The sequence below is a fragment of the Rattus norvegicus genome, chromosome 5 (genome assembly GCF_021556685.1).
Source record: "Rattus norvegicus strain SHRSP/BbbUtx chromosome 5, alternate assembly SHRSP_T2T, whole genome shotgun sequence".
NCBI lineage: Eukaryota > Metazoa > Chordata > Mammalia > Rodentia > Muridae > Rattus > Rattus norvegicus.
The window spans coordinates 127,349,814-127,371,845 of record NC_141538.1 but is presented as its reverse complement, the minus strand read 5'-3'; the positions used below and the strand labels follow the sequence as shown (position 1 = coordinate 127,371,845).

The following is a 22,032-nucleotide window of genomic DNA, read 5'->3' as shown; positions in this document are numbered from 1 at the left end:
AAAGGCTCCTGCAGACCAGAATAGCAGTAACAAAATGAAACAGATAATGCCTTGGGCTGAAGCAGCAGGAACTCTCACACTGCTGCTGGAAACAGGACTGGGAAACTGCCTCGTATATCTTGGGAGGGTGAGCCTGCGCCCACTGTGAGTTCTCTCCTGGCGCATCCCTGGCAGAAGCATGCATAGATTCATCGGGCGGGAGGCATGCAATGTGTTAACAGCAGCACTGTTCAGGGGGCTGGCAGCAGCCAGAGGCACGTGCCAAGTAAGACAGGCATACACGCTGCAGGCTCTCCCAGCACGGAAAGCTGCTCCACACTGGGAATGAAAGAGAGCCAGTGCTGGAGCTGCAGGGTGGAATCAGACACGGGGGCGATGTTATGTGAGTCCATGAATGCAAAGTCCAAAAGCAAAGAACTCTACCGAGGGGTTCAGAAACCAGGGTTAGTGATTGCCCTGGGTGCCGAGAAGAGTCAGAACAGGGGCTTCCGGAGCGCTGTTTGTGTTGCGTCTTGACTTGTTACTAGCTATCTGCATATGTTCACTGTGTGCTGGTAAGTGGGCTTAGTGTACACCTCAAAACAATGGTCAGTCAGGGTTCCTCAGAAGGCTCCTTCTGCTGCAGGGACCAAGAACAAGGAAGAGATCAACAAGAAGGAGCTGTATGAGACCAACAAGCGCTTCCTGGGGCCCTACAACCCTGCCAGCCCGTGCCAGAACATTCTGCGTGTCATCGCGGTGACTACCAGCAGTCCCAGCTCCCAGGCCAGGAGGGGAGGGAACCCAGTTGCCACTAGGAAGGCCACTAGGAAGCATCCTAGGAGGGACGCCTTCTCCAGCTGCACAGCCTTCCTGGGTGCCCTCCTCCCTCCTCCCTGCTCTATGTTCTAGCCCAGTGCTTCTCAACCTGTGGGTCATGACCTCTTTGGGGGGTCGCATATTATCTGTCCTGTATATCAGATATTTATAACTCATAATAGTAGCAAAATTTCAGTTATGAAGTGGCAAAGAAATAATTTTATGGCTGGGGGTCACCACAACAGGAGGTATTAAAGGGTCACAGCACTAGGAAGGTTGAGACCCACTCCACTGGTCTAGCCCATGACTTTGCTATCCCAGGCACTTGCCAACCAGTTCTGGGTGCAGGGGCCACAAATCCCTTGCTTACTTTCCTCCTCTTCCTCCTCTTCCTCTTCCTCCTCTTCCTAAAGTTGGTCTCAGATCCCCGGGCTTGCATAACCTCCAGGCTCCCAAGCAGCTGTGGCTTCAGAAGCTCCTTGGCACCTGGCTATCCCTCTAAGCTCCTCTCCAGTGGCTCTAACATTCACGCCTTAGAGAATGTGTGTGGTGCTTGGCACTGACCTCTGCGAGCTAGGTGGAGTCTGTGCCTCTCTCTATGTGTCTTGGGGGACCTGCCCTACTTGGCAGCATCAGTACATCTGCATCTATGTTTCAGGAATTTGGAGACTTCCTGGGGCCTCAGCAGGTACGGGACCTGCTGCTAGCAGCCTTGGAAGGCCTGAAGGACATTTCTGAGACCCAGGGCAAGGACTCCATCGAGATGATGCAGCTGGCTTCTGAGGTCATGCTCAGCTCAGTGCTGGAGTGGTACCGCCACAGGGCGCTGGAGGTGGTAAGGCCTCTTGGAGGCAGAGTCTGGGATACCCCTAGGTGTGGGAGAGAGCCTCATTCCCAGAAGCCTGCTTATCCTGGGATAGCCTTCCTGCCTGTGGACAGGGCTGGAGCTGAGCAGTGGTCTAGGAAGGAGTCTGCACCACCCCTGAGAGAACCCAGATGGTTGGTAGGAGTGGGTAGATCACTCCCAGGGGAGCAGCAGGCCCCTGGCCCGTCTCTCTTCCCATTTTCCTCCAGCATTGAGCCTCCTCTCCCCTGTCTTTTTGACCCCCTGTTGGTACTCTACCCTAAGTCCTTTCCATCTACCCATCTGCCTCATGCCCCTCTCTGCTTTTCCAATGGGCCTGCCACCTGCTCACGGCTATCTGCAGATCCCAGAAATCATGCAGGGCATCTACATGCAACTGAGTCACATTCAGGAGCCTCGGGCACGTGAAGTGGCTCTGCTGCCCATCTCCTTCCTGGCCAGCTCCTTCATGACTGAGGTTGTGGTGGCTCTGCTCATGTGCCCCCTCCCACTGGACAGGTACCAAGCCAGGACACTCCCGTTCTATACACCTCAAAGGGTTGAGGCAGCCTTGTCCTGGGCTGAGACACTCTTCCTACACAGAGAATCCCTGTCCTCCCCTGCCCCTTCTGCAGCCTGTGGTACTTATGACAGTCAATAGGCACTCTCTCAGCACCGCTGGGTCTGTACTGAGTATCCAGAGTGTCTCATTCCTGACTCAGCCCTGTTCTACAGATGTGAAAACGAGGCTGGGGAGATGTTTCTTGGCTTCCATACCCACTGAGGTGTTGCTAGACTGAGGACCTAGGCTCAGGTCCAGCTGACTCCAAAGCCTGGAGTTCTGGTAGCTGCAGCTGTTGGATAGCTCATACCTTCTGGGCTTCAGTTTTCCTGTAGGAAAACTGTCCCATAGTGTGAGCAGGCGGCCCCTGGCTCACTGCCTCCTTGGAGGTCTGTCTGGGATGGAGAGGAGGCTGGTCAGATGTTAAGTGACATGTCTTTCTTCCTTTAGCCTGTTGGACACAGCCTTTCAGCCCATCCTTTCTCTGAATAAATGAACCAGGGAATCAGCCTCTTAGGATGGTTTGTCTCTGAGTAAATGTGGCATCGTATGCAAAACTGTGCAAGAGGGGTGTGTGTTAATAGGGACAGACAGGTCAGTCAGAGCCAAGATCTGTGGGGATCCTAAGGGCCAGCTATAGAGCCTAAGAAGTTAGCCATTATAGCTGCTCTGCCCACCAGGGGGATTCTCTCTCTGTCTCTCTCTGTGTCTCTCTGTCTCTGTCTCTCTCTGTGTCTCTGTCTCTGTCTCTCTCTGTGTCTCTGTCTCCCTGTCTCTGTCTCTCCTCTCTCCTCCCACTTTCCCTCACCGTGTGTGTGTGTGTGTGTGTGTGTGTGTGTGTGTGTGTATAGAGGGAGAGGAAGAGGGAGAGAGGGTAGGGTGTGCTTGTTTTGTAGCTCAGTCTAGCCACAAACTCATAGCAATCCCTCTCCCTCCTATTTCAGGTACTGGAATTATATTAGGCCATTTTTTCCCCTTTCCTCTCCTCCTCCCTCTCCTTTCCCTCTTCCCCTTCTCTTTTCCCTCCTTTTCTTCTTCCTCTTCTTTTTCTTTCCCAGTGCTGGGCATCGAACCCAGGGACATGCTATCCAAGTGCTGTACCTCTGAGCCATAGCCCCAGGGGGGCTTGTTTTGTGCTTCACTAACAGTCACTAGATTACCACTAGTCACTAGACCAGCAGTCACTAGATCATCCTGACTTAACTTGATGCCCCTTTTGTGGGTCTGAGATCCAGGCCCCTTCCCTCTTATTCCCTACATGCCTCATTTCCCTCTTCAGGTCTCAGGCCTGGGTCAGGAAGTTAGCTTCCTAGGAAAGGAGGAGACCCAGGGGAGTCACAGGGACCAGAGTCTCCCACATGGGCCTTGTTTTCTGCATCACTTTTTGAGACTAGCCAAGCTACTACAAGGGTCACAATCCCTGGGGACCCATGCTGTGGCTGTCTCATTGGCTCTTACAGTTAATTGATAGTGCCCCCTCATCCAGATGTGATGTACCAAGCAGCCATAAACATGACCATCTTTACCATAAGCAGCGTTGCCTAGCAACATAGTTGAAATACTATCTTTATTGGGTTTCCAGGGGAACAGAGCTGGGAAGTGAGTGGAAGGTTCAGATGCTCCTGTATTCAGGCAAAAGGTTTCATTAACCCTTTAGCTCACTGTCAGCTGCACAGCAGGAATCTCTCCTGGGGCTGCTTGCTCCTCCGGGGTGGGTAGCTTCCTGCAAAGGGCCAGGGGTTGTGCTTCCTGAGAGCCTGTGGTATGGGCAAGACCCAGGCCCCAAAGGGCTCTGTGGCTTCCACTCTGGCCCCTAGAAGGCGGCTTTAAAGACACCCGATGCAGTCTTAGCTAATTAGTAGGAGCAGCATCTTGGGCTGATGGTTTTTAGTCTCCCTGAGCCTCCACTCTGCCTCTGTAAAATGGGAATAACACTCTCTAGAGAAGGCGGTGACTTTGAGCATTTCTAAGTGTCTGCATCCGTATCCGCAGTGATTTGCTTAGTGTCTGCCTGGTGCATGCCGTCGGCTCTAATGAGTGTTTGCTTCGGTAATGCATGAGAACAAAGCACTTGTTCTGAGACCTGGAAGTAAGGTTTTCAATCACTGCCAACTTCCTGCCTCACAGAGAGTGTTTTCGGGATCATTCCTTGTGGGCAAGCTCACGAGGATCATATCACGGGCACTGAACGCCAGCCCCCGAAACCGTTTGTTGTCTGGGGACCCCTGCCCCAGGCAGTACTATCCTCCTTCCTCCTTAGCAATGGGGCGGAGATGTGGAGACAGCTGATACTTCGAAAGCCCAGCTGTGACGTCCGAGACCTGCTGGATCTGCTCCTGACTAGCCTAAAGGAGAAGCCCGTAACCAAGAAGGGTCGGGCCTCCATTGTGCCCCTGGCGGTGAGGACCAGACACCCTGCCTTCCTTCCCTTCCACCCCACTCAGCACAAGCGCTTGCTGGTAGGGCCCCATCTGCCAGAGCGGGTAGGAGCCATTTTCTAGGCTGGATTAGAGAACCTTTAGTCTCAGTCTCTCAGAGCAATAAGCTAGGCTTCAGCCAGCAGCGCTGGGAGGATGGACTGGGTCAAGCCACTGGCCTCCCCTCCCCTCCTAGGCAGCCAGTGGCCTGTGTGAGCTCCTGTCCGTCAACAGCTGTGTGGGCCGTGTGAGGCGCATCTACCCTCAGCTGCTCCTGGCTCTGCTCATTCAGGTGCATTACCACATTGGCCTCAACTTACCCAGCCGTGTGGCTCCTCGAAAGGATTCCAAGGACGACATACAGCCTCCTCTCTTCGTACCTGTACGGTAGGCCCCTCGTCTCCAAACCCTGCTGTTCTTGCAGCAGAGAGGGCAGCAAAGGGCCCTCAAACATCTTATGTATAGACATTAATTCTAGCACCAGAAGAGGATGTAGAACATACCCCTCTTCCCTTTTTAAACAGGAGCTCATGTAGTCCAGGCTGGCCCCAAGCTTGCTGTGAAGCTGAGGATGATCTTGAACTTGGGATCCTCTTGTCCCCATCTCCTAGTCACTGAGCTTATAGGCGTGCACACTGTACCCAGTTGATTCTATGGATCAAACCTAGGGCTTTGTTCATTTTGGATAAGCATTCTCAACCAACTGAGCTACCCGCCTCCAACCCCTGCCACCAGAAACACATGTTATTTGAGCCACACGATGCTTCCATGACTGGTTCTCAAACCCTTTTCTGCATCCCACCACTCTGCTCAAATGGTGTGAAGGAATCAGTTGTCTGAGAACCTTTACCCCTTACTACCCCCAGAAGACACGCTTGTTATGTTAGATGTCTAGACCAGGCCCACCAATGTTCTTAATTACTCATTGGAATATAATGTATGCACACCAGGGGAAAAGAGACATTAAAATCAACTAACTCTCTTTTTCCTATCTTTACCCCAGATACCTTCCCAGAAGATAAGCAGATTTTTTTCAATGCCCTTTCGGGGTAGTTAGTGTAGCTGAGTCACATGGGTTTGTAGTCTGCCTTTTACACAGTGCTAGCCCGTGACACAGGTGCACATTCTCTCCTATCATGTATCAAGTCCTGGAGACCTTCATACATACAGCTGCCTCCTTTTTTTTGACAGCTGCAGAGCATCCTTACGTACAGAAACCCAGCTACCGTAATGTATGCAGCCCTCCTCCTGATTCGGGCACTCTTCTTGCTCTTTGCAATTGCAGATGGCACTGACATGAGCTCGCTTGTGTAGATGCGTGTAATTGTATGTGTAGGATGGACTCCTGGGGGAGGGTGGAGCATCAGTGAGCTTCTGCATGGCGATACTAAAACGGTGCAGAAATGCATGGTGGAGAACATTCCTGACCAATGAGTGATGAAAGTGTAAACGAAGCACTAGTGAGCTGCTCTGCTGATAAAGTTGCTGCTGTCGAGCCAGAGTTCCATCCTCATGACCCCCATGGTGGGAGAGAAAGAAAGAGAGAGAGAGAGAGAGAGAGAGAGAGAGAGAGAGAGAGAGAGAGAGAGAGAGAGAAATTAGGTAAAATGTAGTAATTCCTGTCCCATTTACCAGTGTGCACAGAGGAAACTGTCACCAGTGCTCATGGCTTGTGCCAGTGCTTACATCCCCACATCTGTTCTAGGGCAGTGCACAGCAGAACATCTCTATCTTTGCTAATCTGTGTTGCAAAAGATGGATTTGTCTTTTTTTTTTTTTTGAGACAAAGTCTAAAAGGAGTCATGATTCTCCTGCCTCATATCTTGAGTGATAGGATGGCAGGGTTCTACCACCACACTGATGTGTTGAATGCAGGTGTTTGTGAGTGCGTGCATGTGTGTGCACACATATGTATGTGTGTGTGCACCCTTGCATGTATGTGTGCACCCGTATATGGATATGTTTGCACATGAGTGTGTATGTGTATACATGTGTGTGCATGTATGTGTTTGTGTGTGTGTGCACCTGTACATGTGCATGTACACAAGTGTGTGCCCGTGTGTATGTGTGTGTGTGTGTGTGTGTGTGTGTGTGTGTGTGTGTGTGCTGGAGTTTTAGTTTTCATTTCTCTCATTTGAATGAAGGCATTTGTATTCCCATTTATGTGAGCAAGCTGCCCTTGCCCATTCATATAGGACTGCTGGGGATATTTTTTTTAGTAATTTTTTTTTCTTTTTCTTTTTTCTTTTTTTCGGAGCTGGGGACCGAACCCAGGGCCTTGTGGTTGCTAGGCAAGCGCTCTACCACTGAGCTAAATCCCCAACCCCGTAATTTGTTTTTTTAATTAATTTTTTCATTTTTCCTATTAATTTGGTGGAGAACTCATTGTATTAATAAAATCAACTATTGGTCATATTAAATTTGGTCACTTAACCTGTGATTTTTCTTTTCTTTTTTTTTTTTTTTTGTCATTCAAAAAGTTAAATGTTTTGCATGGTGGGCTCGTCACTTTCCCTTTCTTGTCCCTCTGTGTTGAACTTACAGAAGCATATTTAGAAGGACAAAGGACAAGCTGTGTGCATCTGGAGGCCTTAGATGGAGAGCGATCTGTCTATCTATCTATCTATCTATCTATCTATCTATCTATCTATCTATCTATTATTTATGCTCTGGTTTTGGTAATAACTTCTTGGCTGGTCTTTTCTTGCCCCCTAAGAGCTGGGTGGCTGATTTATGCCTAACTGCTGTGAATACTAATAGCCTGACACTCCACTAGAGAGACAGACACCCACCTGCCATCTGTGTGCCTGCTTTCAGCTCCCCCTGTGCTCACTGAGGCTGTTAGGTTCCTGGGAAACTGAGCAAGAAAGGAAGGGGTGCCACAGCCACAGGAGGAGGAAGAGCACAGAGGGAAGTGAGGAAGGTCATGATCTCCAAGAGAGGTTTTAGCTCAGTTAAGACACAGGGCCATTGGACCACTGGAAGGAAGACAGAGTGCCTACCTACCCATAGCCAAGGTGACAGTCCACCCTACGCCCAGCACAGGACAGCACATCCTCTCCACAGACCAGGGATAGCTCACCTATCCATAGTCCAGTGAGAGTTCACCCTTTCCACAGCACAGCATAGCCCACCCATCATACAGCATGGTATCAACTCACCCACGATCCAGTTCCAGCCCATCTTACCGTAGCATGGCAAAAACCCACCCTACCTTCAACACAGCCTGTGTGGTAGTAAAGGCAGAGGTGTCAAGTGCCAGGCTGATGGGACCAAAGGGCCCCAAGATGGCCCTTGGTGTAGAACAGTGTCCCTAAGAATGCATCCACCTGGAACCTGATTTGGAAGAGCAGTCTTTAAGGATGGAGTTACTCTAAGGAGATAAACTTGCACTAACTAGGTGGGTCCTGAATTCCATGCCATGGTCCTTGTGAGAAGAGCTGCTCAGGGATAGACTGGAGGTAGCTTTGGAGGAAAGAGAAGACGCAGTGCTTCTCCAAGCAAAGAAACTGGTGCACGAAGCAAAGGGTCTTCTCTTAGTATCTTCAGGGCTGCACAGGCTCTTGTATTTGAAAGTACTCCGTCACATGCCCTGCCTCTGGTATTTTGAGACAGGTCACTCTGGCTGTCCTTGACTTCGGTCCTTCTGCTTCTCCTTCCTGAGTGGTGGGATTGCAGGTGCCTGCCATCAAGTCAGTCTTAAAATTTGTCTTGAATCCCCCAAGCTAGCAGCTCTCAGGACCATGGGAGTTATGTCTACAAAGGGGTCTTGAGTTCTCCAAGTAAATGTTTATGTTTCTGGGGAGCGATTCCACCCATCATCTAGTAACAGTTTATAATCTCAGTTAAGAGCCTCTGGTGATGTTTGTCAGTGAAAGACTGAGTCTATCGGTGGTGGGTTTAGTGCTGTAGAGGCCGTGGGAGCGGAAGAATGGAGCAGATAAACAGGACAGACTAACGTCTCGTGCAAGAGCCAACTTTATTGAGAGCATCAGACAGTTTCTACTCCATGGGTTAAGAAAGATCACATGAGCAAAGTTCTCTTGAGTTCAAGCAGTATGCAATCACAAGGACAAGCTGCATGTATCAAAAACCTGCTTCCCACAGAGGTATATCCAGGATAATTTAAGCATTTACTTGAATACCAACAGTAAGCAATGCTGATTAACCTGAAGTAAACTCACTCCCATCCACAAGGAGCATGAAAACACAGTCCAAGAATAATTCTGTATCTTGAAGAAATGGAGGTCACAAGACTCTCGTTTTCTCCTGAGCACTTGGCATTCTCCTCACATGACTGTATTCTTGGACCATGTTCCAACACCAGTGGTTCCCCTAATACTGAAGAAGAGCCTCGAGTGTTGCAAGCAGCCTGATGTATGCTGCACACCATGAATACACGCCATGCTGCTCACACAAGGCCACCACTGCTAGAAACCTTTCTCGGAATGTAGCCCATCAGAATATGGCTAGTGACTTCCCACCTAAAGTGACAATAGTCTGGGTTAGTCATCCAATTGGTTTTTAAGGCAGCAGCAACCTCGAGGCTCCCCGAGCTCACTTTAAATCTCTGAGCTCTGCTCAGTTACCTGAGTGTGACAACTTCCCACGTCTTCTACTAGGCATCCAGATGGGAGGCTACGTGAAGGGTCCTCAGGCAAAAAGGGACTCAGGCGCCAACAGGAGAGCAGAGGGGACTGTCCCAGAGTCTGTCAAGATGGTTATGGCTTAATGGGACTGGAGAAGGGGAGAGGCAAGACATAGAGCACCAAGGAAGCCTGATGGGCCAGCTAGCTCCTCCGTTAAGCAAGTCCCCTGAAAGGGAGGGTGGAAGGGGATTTTGCCTCTGTTTCTTTTACTGTTCTGAGAGCAGCATGTTCCTTGTAAGGAGTCACCCTCTGTGGACCCAGTGCCCACTGCTAACAATAGTGAGGTGGAGGGGAGCTTGTGGGAATCGATGGTAGCATTGGCAAGAGGGTTTGAATAGAAGGTACACCATGGACAGGAGACTTTACCCCCTTGTCTTGGCAGCTGGATGGTGAAGGTGGTGAAAACCCTGCTACTGAAAATGGGCTGTTCTTACGAGTCTGCGTTTCTGGAGGAGCAGGGTGGCTGGGAGCTCATGGGGCAGGCAGAGAGCCACTACCGGGCAGTGTCCCTGCTGGCAAGGTGAGTGAGGTGCGGTACCTCAGTGGGGTAGGGTGGGGCAGCCTGGGACAGGGTGGACCCTCCAGATCTCCAAACAGACCTAGGCTTGCATCTCTGAATGATGGCTTTTTCCCCTCTCTCACTTCTTCTCTGCAGCTTGGGGAACACTGTCCTCTTAGTAGAGAGTAGAGGGCATCACTAGTGTGAAAAATGACATCCACTTTTGGGAGGCAGAGTTGGTTATAATGTTTCCTTGAGTTCATAGATCCCTGAAATGATGGCATTAACTCCTCTTTTTAGCCTGGTGGGGTGGCTTAGTGGGTAGACATTTGCTGCCAAGGCTGCAGACCTAAGTTCAGTTTGCTGGACCCACGTGATGGAAGGCAAAACCCAACTCTTACTAGTGTTCTCTGATCTCCACATGAGCGCTGTGGTGTGCACATCCACTCATGTACTCGTGCACACAAACTCAAATACACATGCATGCCCACTCACATACACATGCACACCCACTCACACATGCACACCCACTCACATACACATGCACACAAACTCAAATACACATGCATGCCCACTCACATACACATGCACACCCACTCACACATGTACACCCACTCACACATGCACACCCACTCAAATAAACATGTATGCCCACTCATGTACACATTCGAATTCACTCACACACACACACACACACACACACACACACACACACACACACACATACACACACACACTCCCGTTCTCACAAGTGACTCTGAGCTAACCCCCTGGGGGAAAGGCTGGGGTCACAGAAACCCAGGTGACTCTGGCTGGCCAAGGTTTGCTGTGTCACCATCAGACCTCCAGCTGCTGGGACCTGAGGGTCTACTCCTCCCTAGGGCCATGGTTCACTACTCCTGCCAGGAGCTGTGTCGCATCCTCTACCTGCTCATCCCGCTCTTGGAGAGAGGCGATGAGAGACACAAGATCACAGCCACCGCCTTCTTTGTGGAGGTAGGTCCTGGGGCCCTGTGAACCTGGTGAGGTTTAGTCAGGGCCTTGAGTCACAGCCTGGTCATTTCTCCTGGGAAACAGCACTTTACACTTTCCAAAGTCTTTCCAGGACCTTCATTTCTCTTCAATATGAAGGTTCCGTGGCGTCTCCTCCTTTCCACCCTCCAAGACTCCCCCCCAAAACCCCAGGCACCCATTAACCTCTCCTGGGAACCACCAAGTGTCAGGCCCCAGAGATGCAACTGTGAACTCGACTTCACCCTGGCCTTGAGAAGAATATCCAGTTATAATGTGGGGTGTTAGAGCTGGGGGTAAGTCATGGGAGAATAGGAGACTGGAGGGAGGGGTCTCAGGGAGAGTGTTGTGAAGGAAGTGACATAATCAGAGTTAGTGTGGCAGGAAGTGCTGGGCAGGTTCAGGAGACCAGTCAGGAGTTGGGAAGGCCAGCGCAGAAGGGCAGTGCACACGCACAGCAGTGGCTGACATTTATTGAACACTTACTATCCTCCCCACTTGCTCTTGGAGCTTTCCAGTAGCTGATTACATCCTCCCTCCATCTAACCCTCCCTCAAATTTCATAACTTAGATACTAGTCCATGGCTCAATTCAGAGGAGGCAACTAAGGCCCCAATGGCAGATCCAGGGTTCAAATCCACACCTTTGGCTCTAACTCTTCCATGCCTCTCTCCCCCACTTCGTTTATTGTGGTAAAATCCAGTCCAGCATGGGCTACATTCAGACTGAGACCTTATCTCAAAAGCTAACTTCATTATCGACACTATATAGGAGATGTGGCTCCCTGGTAGAGGGCTTGCTTGGCACATGTAAGGCTCTGGGTCTGATTTCCAACATTGTAAGTAAAAAAGATAGAAGTTACTTTTCTGTGCCTCAGACCTGGTCCACAGCTTGGTGTATAGCAGGCCTGAGTAGCTGTGGTGGACATGCAGAAGCCAGCAGGTCCTTCCTCCCTCCCCTCTCCTCTGATTAGCTGGTGGCCCTGCCCTCTTCACCAGCTTCTCTTGTCCCCAGTACTCTCATGTCCTAGACATGGTTCTCCATGGTAGCAGTGGCTGTCAGCCATGGAAATAGAGAGACAGTGAGAACCAAATCCTATTGGTTGCAGAAGGAAGGGAGGGTATAAGGCAGAAAATGGGTGCTGATGATGGCGCTAACCCCACAATGGGGACACGGAACAGGAGCAGTCTTCATAAGGGGAGGAGCCAAATTCTGTCTTGGACTTGATTCATCTAACAGACACATGTTCCACCCCAAGGCTTAGGTTGAGTGATGGCTCAAAGAGAATTGGCCGAGTTTCCGTTCTGTAGGAAGTCCCTGGATGTCTACAGGGACAGGAGGGCAGATTGAGTGCTGAGGTTCCTAGTTGCTATGACAGGAATATGCCCAGAGTTTCTGAGAGTCAGGGAGGAGAGTTGAACCTGGGGCAGAATTTTGAAAGGAGCCATGCAAGGTATAGGAGTGAGAGTATATGTGGCTGCCCTAGTGTAAGGGGGTCCTGCTAGTGCTGCCCTAGCATAAGGGGGTCCTGATAGCACAGAAGGAATGAACTGGCCTGGTCATGGGGGAATGATCAAAAATGGTGGGCTAGTGTAGGTGTGTGGTCAGCAGGGTATACAAAGAATGAGGGAGGCCAGAGGAGTAGGTGGGGCCAGGAGCTGGGTTATGGGGAAGAGAGAGAGAGAGAGAGAGAGAGAGAGAGAGAGAGAGAGAGAGAGAGGAGTGGGGAGAGTGGGGGAGAGCGCTTTGGCATTCCCGTTATTTTCTGATGAATATTAAGTGGAAACCACTAGCAAAAAGTTTTCCAAGCCCACAGACTGGGGAGGTGGAGTCTCGGAGTCCCAGGGAGATAGTGGGCCATACACCCCTCAGCTCAGGAGTCAATGCCATCTGCTCTCTCAGCTGTTCCGCATGGAGCAGGTGCGTCGCATCCCTGAGGAATACTCCTTGGGGCGGATGGTAGAAGGCCTGAGTCACCGTGACCCCATCATGAAAGTGCTGTCTATCCGGGGCCTGGTCATCCTGGCACGCAGGTCTGAGAAGGTGAGTGGAGGGGTGAGGAAAGCCAAGCCCTGCCAGCTCCTGGGCTGTTCTGCTGTTAGAGTCTCTCAGAGGCTGGTTGTGGCTGGAGTCTGAGCCTATCTCTTCTTGCCTCAGTGGTCCCATCTATAAAATACCTTTGCCATCACAGTCCTACGCATGGTAGTGTTTCTCAACACCTCCTTATCTAGGTTTCGCACAGTGCCCCTATAGGCCATGTGTAGAATGGCATCCAGAAGGGTGGTTTAGGCTTAGCATTGTAGAAACTGCCCCTTTTTCTCTACTAGGTACCCTTGCAGCTTGTGACACAGCTGGGATGAAGGGGTAACATGGACTCAGATGGCTAACTTGTGACGTAGAGTATCATCCACCTGGGGCCAGTAGAGGGGATAAGCCTCCAGCAACCCAGCCAGAGGGAATCAGGGAGACAAAAGAAGGCTTAGGGAACTGCAGGAGGTGGAGGGAGAGAGTTCAGAATAGATAGCAAGGTACGGGCAGGGCGTGGAGGTGAAGATAGAGTTGGGCCGCCCAGGTCTTCTTGGTGAATGGGGGACTGGCTCTCCTGTCTACTGGTCCAGGCAGAACATGCTTCTCCGTGCTTCATTCCCACAGATGACCAAGGTGCAGGGCCTGCTGCCTTCCATGGTGAAGAGCCTGAAGAACATGGACGGGGTGCTGGTGATGGAGGCTGTCCATGACCTCAAAACCATCTTCAAGGGGCAGGCCAAGAAGCTAACAGACAACTCAGTCTACATAGAGATGCTGCAGACCCTGCTGCCTCACTTCATTGATGTAAGGCATTGGGAGTGAGTAAGGGAGGGCCAGTCATTGCCTGGGTATTGCCCATCTCCTCCTTCACAAATGGGGCCTGGGCAGAGCTGGTTCAGAGTAGAGGAAGGGGCACCTCAACCCAGCTGCTTCTCCAGGAGGGAGCTCCTTAGTGATCTTTTCCCAGAGAAGGTGGACTTACAGCCACTGGTTAGCCTAGTGGAGCACTTTTTGGCAGTCCCACCGAGGGGGACATTTTCCCAGTTGACACATCTTTAAAATATTGGGGCCTGGGTAGACAGAATGGTGAGCTAAGTGAGGAGGGAGCTGGCCCACATCAGCCCCACCAGGCAGCCTGGGCTCTTCTCTGTCTTTGTGACAAGAAGGTCCTTTGAATGAGGGAAAAGAAGGCTGTGGTGCCTCCTCCTGGATGAGAGGGCCCCCATCCCACCCTGAGCTTCCTGTTTGTCCCAGGCAAGAGAAACAGTGCGGACTTCCTGCATCAACACATACGGGAAAGTGGTTAAGAAGCTCCGGATGCCCCGCACCCAAGCCATGGAGGAGCAGCTGACCAGCACGCTGATGCCCCTGCTATTCATCATACAGGAGGGCAATGCCAAAGTGAGCCAGGTGAGAGCGGAAGAGCTGTCAGGTCCTGAAGGACACCTCCTCTATAGAGCCAAGCCAGCATTGGGGCCTCCATGGAAAGCTGGTATTTAGTCTGGCCGGGTGTGCTCTCTAGAGGCATCTTGGACAGAGCCCCCCTTCAAATAGCTAACTTCGCTTGTACCTTTTCTTCATTTACTGTGTGTGTATGTGTAAATGCATGCATGTATGTGTATATGTATGAATGTGTATATGTGTATGTGTGCATGCATGTATGTATGTACGTACGTGTGTATGGTGTGTATGCATGTATGTATCTATGTCTGTGTATGTCTGTGTATGTATGTATGCATGTTGCATTTATGTATGTGCAATACTGAGGATTGAACTTTAGCTAGGCTTTGTGCATGTAAGGCCAACACTACCACTGAGCTACAGTGCTTCTATTTGCACCTTTCAAACAGGAATTGGTTTTCCAAAATCCAATTAAAGAAATTGTGTGGTGGTGGTGGTGGTGGTGTTCTCTTTCCAGAGCGACATGGGCTCTGGGACCTGAACTCAGGCTGCCAGGATTGAGTGCTAAGCACCTTTACCTGCTGAACCATCTCATCAGCTCCCAAATTCACTTTTTAAAGCATTTCCCCCTGGAATTCCACACTGCTGGTATTTTCTTCCTATTGGTCTGCAGAAATGTGTGAAGACCCTTTTCCGATGCTCTTCCTTCATGAACTGGGAGTTGCCAAAAAGGGCTTACAGCCAGAAGCCCTGGGACAACCAGCAGCAGACAGTGACCAAAATTTGCAAGTATCTGGTGAGTGCTTCCTGTGTGTTCGCTGACTTTCGATCCAGACTCTGCCTGCCTGGTGGTTCATATCACTTCCTACAAGCTATTGGGTCTTGAACATCTGTCTCTATCTCTCACTTCTCATCTAGGATTCCCCTCTGAATCACTCCATACCTTCAATGGCTACCACGCTGCTGGAGATCTGTCTGTCTGTCTGTCTGTCTGTCTGTCTGTCTGTCTATTATCTATCTACCAATCTACTCGTCTTCCTACATATTTATATCTATCTATCTATCTATCTATCTATCTATCTATCTATCTATCTATCTATCATCTATCTCTCTAGATATCAATCATCTATTTGGACTCTCTCTGTACTCCACTCATCCCTGTGTGTGTGTGGGTTGGGGGGTTAGGTAGGGACTGAATCCATAAGCTCATGTGTGTCAGGCAAGTACTCAGTCACTGAATTATAGCTCCAGCCTGTCTATACTGTATCTTCTGTCTAAAGTGTTTTCCTTTCTTTTCCATTTTTAATTTTTTTTGTGTGTGTTTTATTTTGTGTTGTTGAGGTAAAGTTTCTCTGCATAGCCCCTGACTGTTCTGGAACTCCCTCTGTAGACCAGGCTAACCTCAAACTCACAGAGACCTACCTGCTTCTGTCTCCCAAGTACTGGGATTAAAGGTTTGCACCACCAACTCCTGGCCTTTTTAAACTTTTTGAGAAATGGTCTTACTATGTATCTCAACCAGGCCTGGAACTCAGTGTATAGCCCAGGCTGGCCTTGAATTCACAGTAATCCTCTTGTCTTAGCATCCTGAGCACTTAGATTATAGGTTTGTACCACCACGCCTGGCTTCTGGCTCCCTTTTCTACAATAGAAATTTCCATGCAGTGTCGAACAGACAGGAGTCTTATCAGGATGTCTACAGGGTGGAGGTGCTGGGGGAGGGGCTTGGGGGTGCTGGGAAAGCTGAGTGCTCACCTGGTCAGGGTAATTTGCAGTGGCCTCAGAATGGCTTGGGAGGTGCTCTGTGCTGAGGAATGGCATTTGTGGTCATTGACCTCATATTGCTCAGTGATCTCTGTGATAGCTAAGCAGGAAGTGAGCCACATACACTGTGAAGGTGTCATTGTGGGTCATTGAACACCTTGGGGAGGTGTGCCATCTATTCCTACTCTCCCCTCCCTCCCTGTTGTCATGGGACCTGGGAGATTACTGTTTAGGGGGAGAGGGTTCAGGAGAGAGTCCTGATGGCATCGACCCTGTGGGAGAAAGGGGTGGAGGGAAGGAGAAGGGAGGGGAAGGGAGGGGAAGGGAGGGGAGGGAAAGGGAAAGGAGGGGAAGATAAGGGAGGATAAGGGAGGGGAAGGGAAGGGAGGGGAAGGGAGGGTGAGGAGAAGGAAGGGGTGAGGAGGGAAGAGAAGGGAAGGTGAGGAGAGGGGAGGGCGCGGGCCGCAGAGGATAATGTGGAGCTACGATAGGGTTGCAGGGAGTTCTCAGACAATCCTATACCATTTTTTTCCAACCTGGAGTCAGAGACCAGGGCTCAGGTCATTTTTGTTTTGTCGTTGAGACAGGATCTCACTACAATTGTCCAGGAAGTCCTTGAACTCTTCAGAATTGAGTGATCTTAGCTTCCTAGACAGCTGGGGTCACATGCCTGCATAGCTGAGGTTAGATCTTTATACTTTAGGATCTATCTGTAGCTGGGTCCCAGGCATGATAAAAAAAGGGACGTGACCTTGGCCCAGGCAGTTTTCAGCCTAGCCTGGGAATGAAATGAGACCTGGATGGCTACCAATCCAACATGAATGTCCAGAGGAACAGATGGCCATCAGACTAAGCAGAAGGCCAGACGCCCCTGCGGACTTGTGGTCTCTGTAACCAGCACCCACTGTTACTGTAAAGTGATGACTTTACAGAGGGAACAGGAAGTGTCGAGAAGTGTTTGCTAGGACCATTAATTCAAATACCTGCACTGGCTGGTCACCTCGGTGACATGAGTGTTGTGGGAGCAAGGAAAACCACACCTCATCAAAGGCAGGAGCAGAGAGCAAAGGCTCACCAACATGGGCCCCTCTTGCCACAAGAAAAGCTAGAAACCTACAATTTTTTTTACAAGATATTAACACTCAATTAAACTTTTTAAAAAGTATTCTTTGAGGGCTTTTGAGGCAGCGGATAGCTCAACTGGTAAAACACTGGTTTTGCAAACCCCTGGGCCTGACTCAGTTCAAGCTCCCAGAACCCATGTAACAACAAACCAACAGCAACAGCAGCCTGGTGAGGTGATACACGTTTGTACTCTCAGCACTGGGGAGGCTGAGACAGCAAGGTCTGGGACTCACTGGAAAAGCAGCCTAGCTTACATGACAAGCTCTGGGCCAGTGAGAGACTTCATCTCAAAAAACCTACGGGAGAGGACCCAAAGGACAGCAGCAGAGGTCATCCTTGGGCCTCCTTGTACACGCACCGACATATCTGATTTTTTTGCTTCCTTTTCTGCAATAGAATTTCCCAGGCAGTACTCCTAATGACAGAGTACTCCTGTATATGTCTGTGCACAGCCCCCAACCCCTGTACATACATTCACTCTTACGAACACAAAATAAAGCACTGGGTTAAGCTGGGTATAACCCTTGCACTTGAGAGGCTGAGGCAGGAGGATTGCTATGAGTCTGAGGCCACCTTGTGCTATAGAGTAAGACTGTCAGAAAAAAGAAAACCCATATAAAAACATCATCGTGCCAGGCACTGCTCTGTAGACTTTGGGTTGTGACTGTTGGTTTGTGACATCCATGGCCAATCCTACAGAATCTCACTTTCTTCTTTGCTTTTGTGGCCATTAATAGCTCTGTTCACAAAAAATGTTAACTTCCAGGCTGAGTACAGCTGCTCAGTTAGAGTAATCAGCCTACTAGACATGAGACCCTCAGCCCGACCCTTCGCTCCTTATAAACCCAGCTTGGTGGTGTGTATGGTGCTGCCTACAGTAAGCCAGCTCGGCCTACATGAAACCCTGTCTCAAAAAAAACTATGAGGAGGTTAACCTCTAGTTGTAGTTTTAAGAAGGGACCGGTGACTTACTGTTGATTATGTAATCAGCTATAGTTCCTACATTTATTTATTTAGCACAGTGATTCTCAACCTTCCTAATACTGCGACCCTTTTACACAGTCCCTCATGTGTGGTAACCTCCAACCACAAAATTATTTTCATTGTTACTTCATTGCTGTAATTTTGCTACTGTTACAATTCATAATGTAAATATCTGTGTTTCCCAATGGTCTTAGGCCACCCTGGGGTCCTTTGATCCCTAAAGGGATAATGATCTACGGGGTGAGAATAGTTGATCCGCCAGTTCCTGGCCACCAGCCCCAGTACAAGCTCTTAGGAGTCCGAGCTGAGTGAACGTTTTCCTTAGCTTGGAAGAGCTCCATGCACAATGGTTTGAAAGGGTGTAGACACTTACAAGCTAAGGTTCCGGGTGCCATGGCTGAGGATGGGCAGGATGCTGCAGAAGCTTGACGGATGAGTGTCCCTGAGGGTCATGGAAGGCTTCAGTAGGAGGTGGCATCTGAACCGAGGCTTGAAAGATGGGAGGCAGTTTATCAGGTGGAGAGGGGAGGGTACTCTAAACAGTAGTCGTCCCCATACAGGGCATAGAGCGGGCTGTGGCAGGCCATGTCCTTGCTGCAGAGCATTGTGGGTATAACAGTGGAGGCTGTGAAGGGAGCTGTCAGACTCAGTTAGATGGGAAAGTTTGCCTGCCACTCCTGGGAGTTCAGACCTGGGCCTTGACCCGCAGAGGTTGTCAGCAGGAAAGCAAGCAGCTTAGTTTTCTTTTTCTCCCAGCATCCTCTTAGCTGAACAACTGCTCCTAGTTCTCTGCACCAGAGCCCCCGGAGTTCTGTCAGGTTCTCTTACACAAAGCACTCTTTGTCATGCCACTCATGAATGAGTGTTAGCATCCTAGCTCCCAGGGTAAGAGGATGCTTCATTTGGCTTTTAAGACTCTTCTTTCCTCCTGCTTATCCCCATTGTTCTGCAGCTCCAGTCTTTCATCCTGGCCAGCCCAGTTTCCCTTTGCCTGCAATTCACCCATGCCATCTCTGGTGGGGATCTGTACTGTGGAACTTTTCCTCCATTACATCAGGGAGATGGGTTGATAGGAGACCCAGGGATGGTGTGCCATTAGAAGTGATGATTGTGGTTAGATAAAAAGGTAAAGTCTCACGGGACCTTCTGGGCAAAGATCTGTGCAGTGAGGATGTTTAAGTGTCGGAATCTGTACGGAGCTTACAGGCAGAAGAGTTGCCCCAAGCTCTGAGGTAGTGGGCCCAGCACATTGGGTGTTTCTCTTTGCTCTAGGTGAGCTCTCACCGAGACAGCATCTTCACTTTCCTCAGCCAGAGCCTGGAGTATGCCAAGAATTCACGGGCCTCCCTCCGGAAGTCCTCTGTTATCTTCATAGGTAATCTGTTTTGACATAACAAGTCCTGTCACCGAACCTCTGCCTGTGGTCCTGTCTGACTTTCTCATAATTCCAATATCTGGGGCAAAGATCAGTTATAGATTCTCTTTGCTTAGGATTCTTCATAAGACCCTTCTGATGGCATCTGGGGCTGCCTCTCCCACCCCAAGATACTACATTCATTATGTTATAATTTCATTCTCCCTTGTCCAAATAATCACTGTCCCTTCACCAGAGTCAGAGAGGCCTGGAGGTGATGACTTCTGTAATATAATTCTTTTAGTATATATTTTAAATTCACTTGCTCTTTCTCAAACTCCATTCACCCATCCACTCATCCATCCACCCACCCACCCATCCACCCACCCATCTACCCATCCACCCATCCATCCATCCATCCATCCATTCCCCATCTACCCTCCCACAAAATCCACTCTCCCATCCTTTTATCTACCTGTCCACCTCTCTGTCCATCATCTACCATCTATCCATCCACCCATCCGACCACTTACTGACCCATCTATCAGTTTGTACACTCCCTCATCCATCCACACTCCCACCACCCCTTCATTGGTTTATTGAGCTGATGGAGTGAGTAGGAGTGGGGTGTAGAGGATGGGGGGGGGGTGACTGCTAACATGACCGACGCCGGGAGAGAGGAGCAAGGCCAAGGACACATGGCATATCTCTGAACTAAGGGGCTAGTCAGAGGCAGCCCCTCACATGCTCATTTCTTTCAATTTTGCTCTAAGCCAAAAACATCTAAAAACATTAATGTTTAACACCTAATGCCAAGGCCTGTGCCCACCTCTGCCTTTAGTCAGCTTCTGGAACAATGTAGAACTTCTTACCTCCTTTGGGACACAGATCTCTTGTGAGGCTCAGAAGAAAATTACACTTTGTCTAGAAAATGTATATATACATTAATTTTGCATAGAAATTTAGGATCCTCAGAAAGTCCCCCCACTCCAGAATGGATACCAAATTAAGAAATTTATCATCTTGTGGGAGAAAGGAGGCCTGGAGATGTCGATTAGCATCTTGGCATGCATTAAACCCTGAGTTCAATCCTCAGACCCCCAAACATATGTAAATATATGATTCATAAGTCAAAAGTAGGGCTGGAGAGATGGCTCAGTGGTTAAGAGCACTGACTGCTCTTCCAGAGATCCTGAGTTCAAATCCCAGCAACCACATGGTGGCTCACAACCATCTGTAATGGAATCCTCTCCTTGTGTGTTGAAGACAGTGACAGTGTACTCATAAAATAAACAATAAAAAATACGTTTAAAAAATAAATCAAAAGTAAAGTAAAAACCAGCGTATACAGACCCAGTGTATATACAGACTCAGTGTATACAGACCCAGTTTTTACAGGCCCGGTGTATATAGACCCTGCGTATATAGCTAGTAAGTCACTGAGACTCTGAGATACTCTAGGCAAGGCTCAGCCTGGGTCAGGGTCAGAAAGGATTTCATGGAGAGCCACTTTCTGAATGGAACATCCAAAGACAAACAGGAATTCCCCAGGAAAATACAGGAGTAAAGGCTTGCTGGGAGGGGTAGGGTATAGGCAGGACCCAGACACCATGGGAGGCAGGTACATAGAGCAGGGACAGTGGGAACTGAAGATGTCCTGTGTCTGAGAGCCATCAGGATAGCTCCTTGATTAGAGCCTCCGCACCTCAGAGATTCCCTAGTAGCTGTGCCTGGCAGATGCACAAGACTGGCAACTCAGATGCCCTGGGGAAATGGGACAGGGAGGCAGGACTTTTCCCCATCACAGACAAGGAGGCTAAGGCCTGGGCTAGAGTGACACTGATGATCAGCTGCATCCAGGATCTGTGCTGTCTTGGTTTGCTCCTGCCCACTGGACCAACAACCTTTCTGGGACTCCTGTTGGGAGTCTGCCCTCAGGTCATAGTGAAGCCTGCCTTTCAGGCCCTCATTTAAGGAGCAGGTAGATTCTCTGAGGTCATCTGGTCCAAGAGTGGGAGGAGCAGGTATCAAATGCCTTCACCTCTTGGATTATCCAGGGTCCCTGGTCCCCTGCATGGAGAACATGATAACTGAGGAGCGGCTGAATGAAGTGAAAGCTAGTAAGTCACGACCTGGGTTGGCAAGATGCTGAGGGAGTGGGATCCTGAGCAGAACCACAGTGGGTAACAGGAAAGCAGAATCGTTGTGTGTTAGGGCAAGAGTCTTAGCTGTGCTAAGGTTTATCTACAGTGAGTGCAGTGTTAACTACTGTGGGAGTCACCCAGAGGCAGCATGCACAGAACCCTGGGGAGCTTGTAACCTCACTAAGCAAATGAGGCTCAAAAACAAGGCCCCAAACCATTTAGTGCAGGGTGTGCAGTTTAAATGCTTAAGAGGGCACACGTTCATTTTGCCACCGAGACAGCTGATGGGAGGTAGGCTGGGGAAATCCAGGAAGGCTTCCTATATGAGGTGGAATTTTCATACAGGCTTTGAAAGATACGGCAATCTGGAGGGCTGGGGAAGTGCTTCAGAAGGTGTCTAAGCCAAAGCTAGGAGGTGGGAAGAAAGGCTGGGTTCTGATCTCTTCCTAGGG

At 49.7% G+C, this 22,032-nt stretch overlaps 1 protein-coding gene across 39 annotated transcripts in view; it reads left to right on the top strand.

Annotated features, from left to right (window-relative positions):
• Window positions 1-22,032, top strand: part of Mroh7 (maestro heat-like repeat family member 7) — a 48,010-nt gene that overhangs the window by 25,533 nt on the left and 445 nt on the right. For 15 of the 39 annotated variants that reach the window (XM_087548136.1, XM_087548137.1, XM_087548152.1 and 12 more), the window contains 13 exon segments: window positions 626-738; window positions 1,457-1,633; window positions 2,007-2,161; window positions 4,465-4,603; window positions 4,818-5,008; window positions 9,653-9,790; window positions 10,651-10,765; window positions 12,683-12,823; window positions 13,433-13,612; window positions 14,063-14,218; window positions 14,883-15,005; window positions 19,355-19,457; window positions 21,494-21,556. In XM_087548136.1, the coding sequence (XP_087404262.1) occupies window positions 626-738; window positions 1,457-1,633; window positions 2,007-2,161; window positions 4,465-4,603; window positions 4,818-5,008; window positions 9,653-9,790; window positions 10,651-10,765; window positions 12,683-12,823; window positions 13,433-13,612; window positions 14,063-14,218; window positions 14,883-15,005; window positions 19,355-19,457; window positions 21,494-21,556 (1,794 nt within the window). 39 annotated transcript variants of the gene reach the window in all.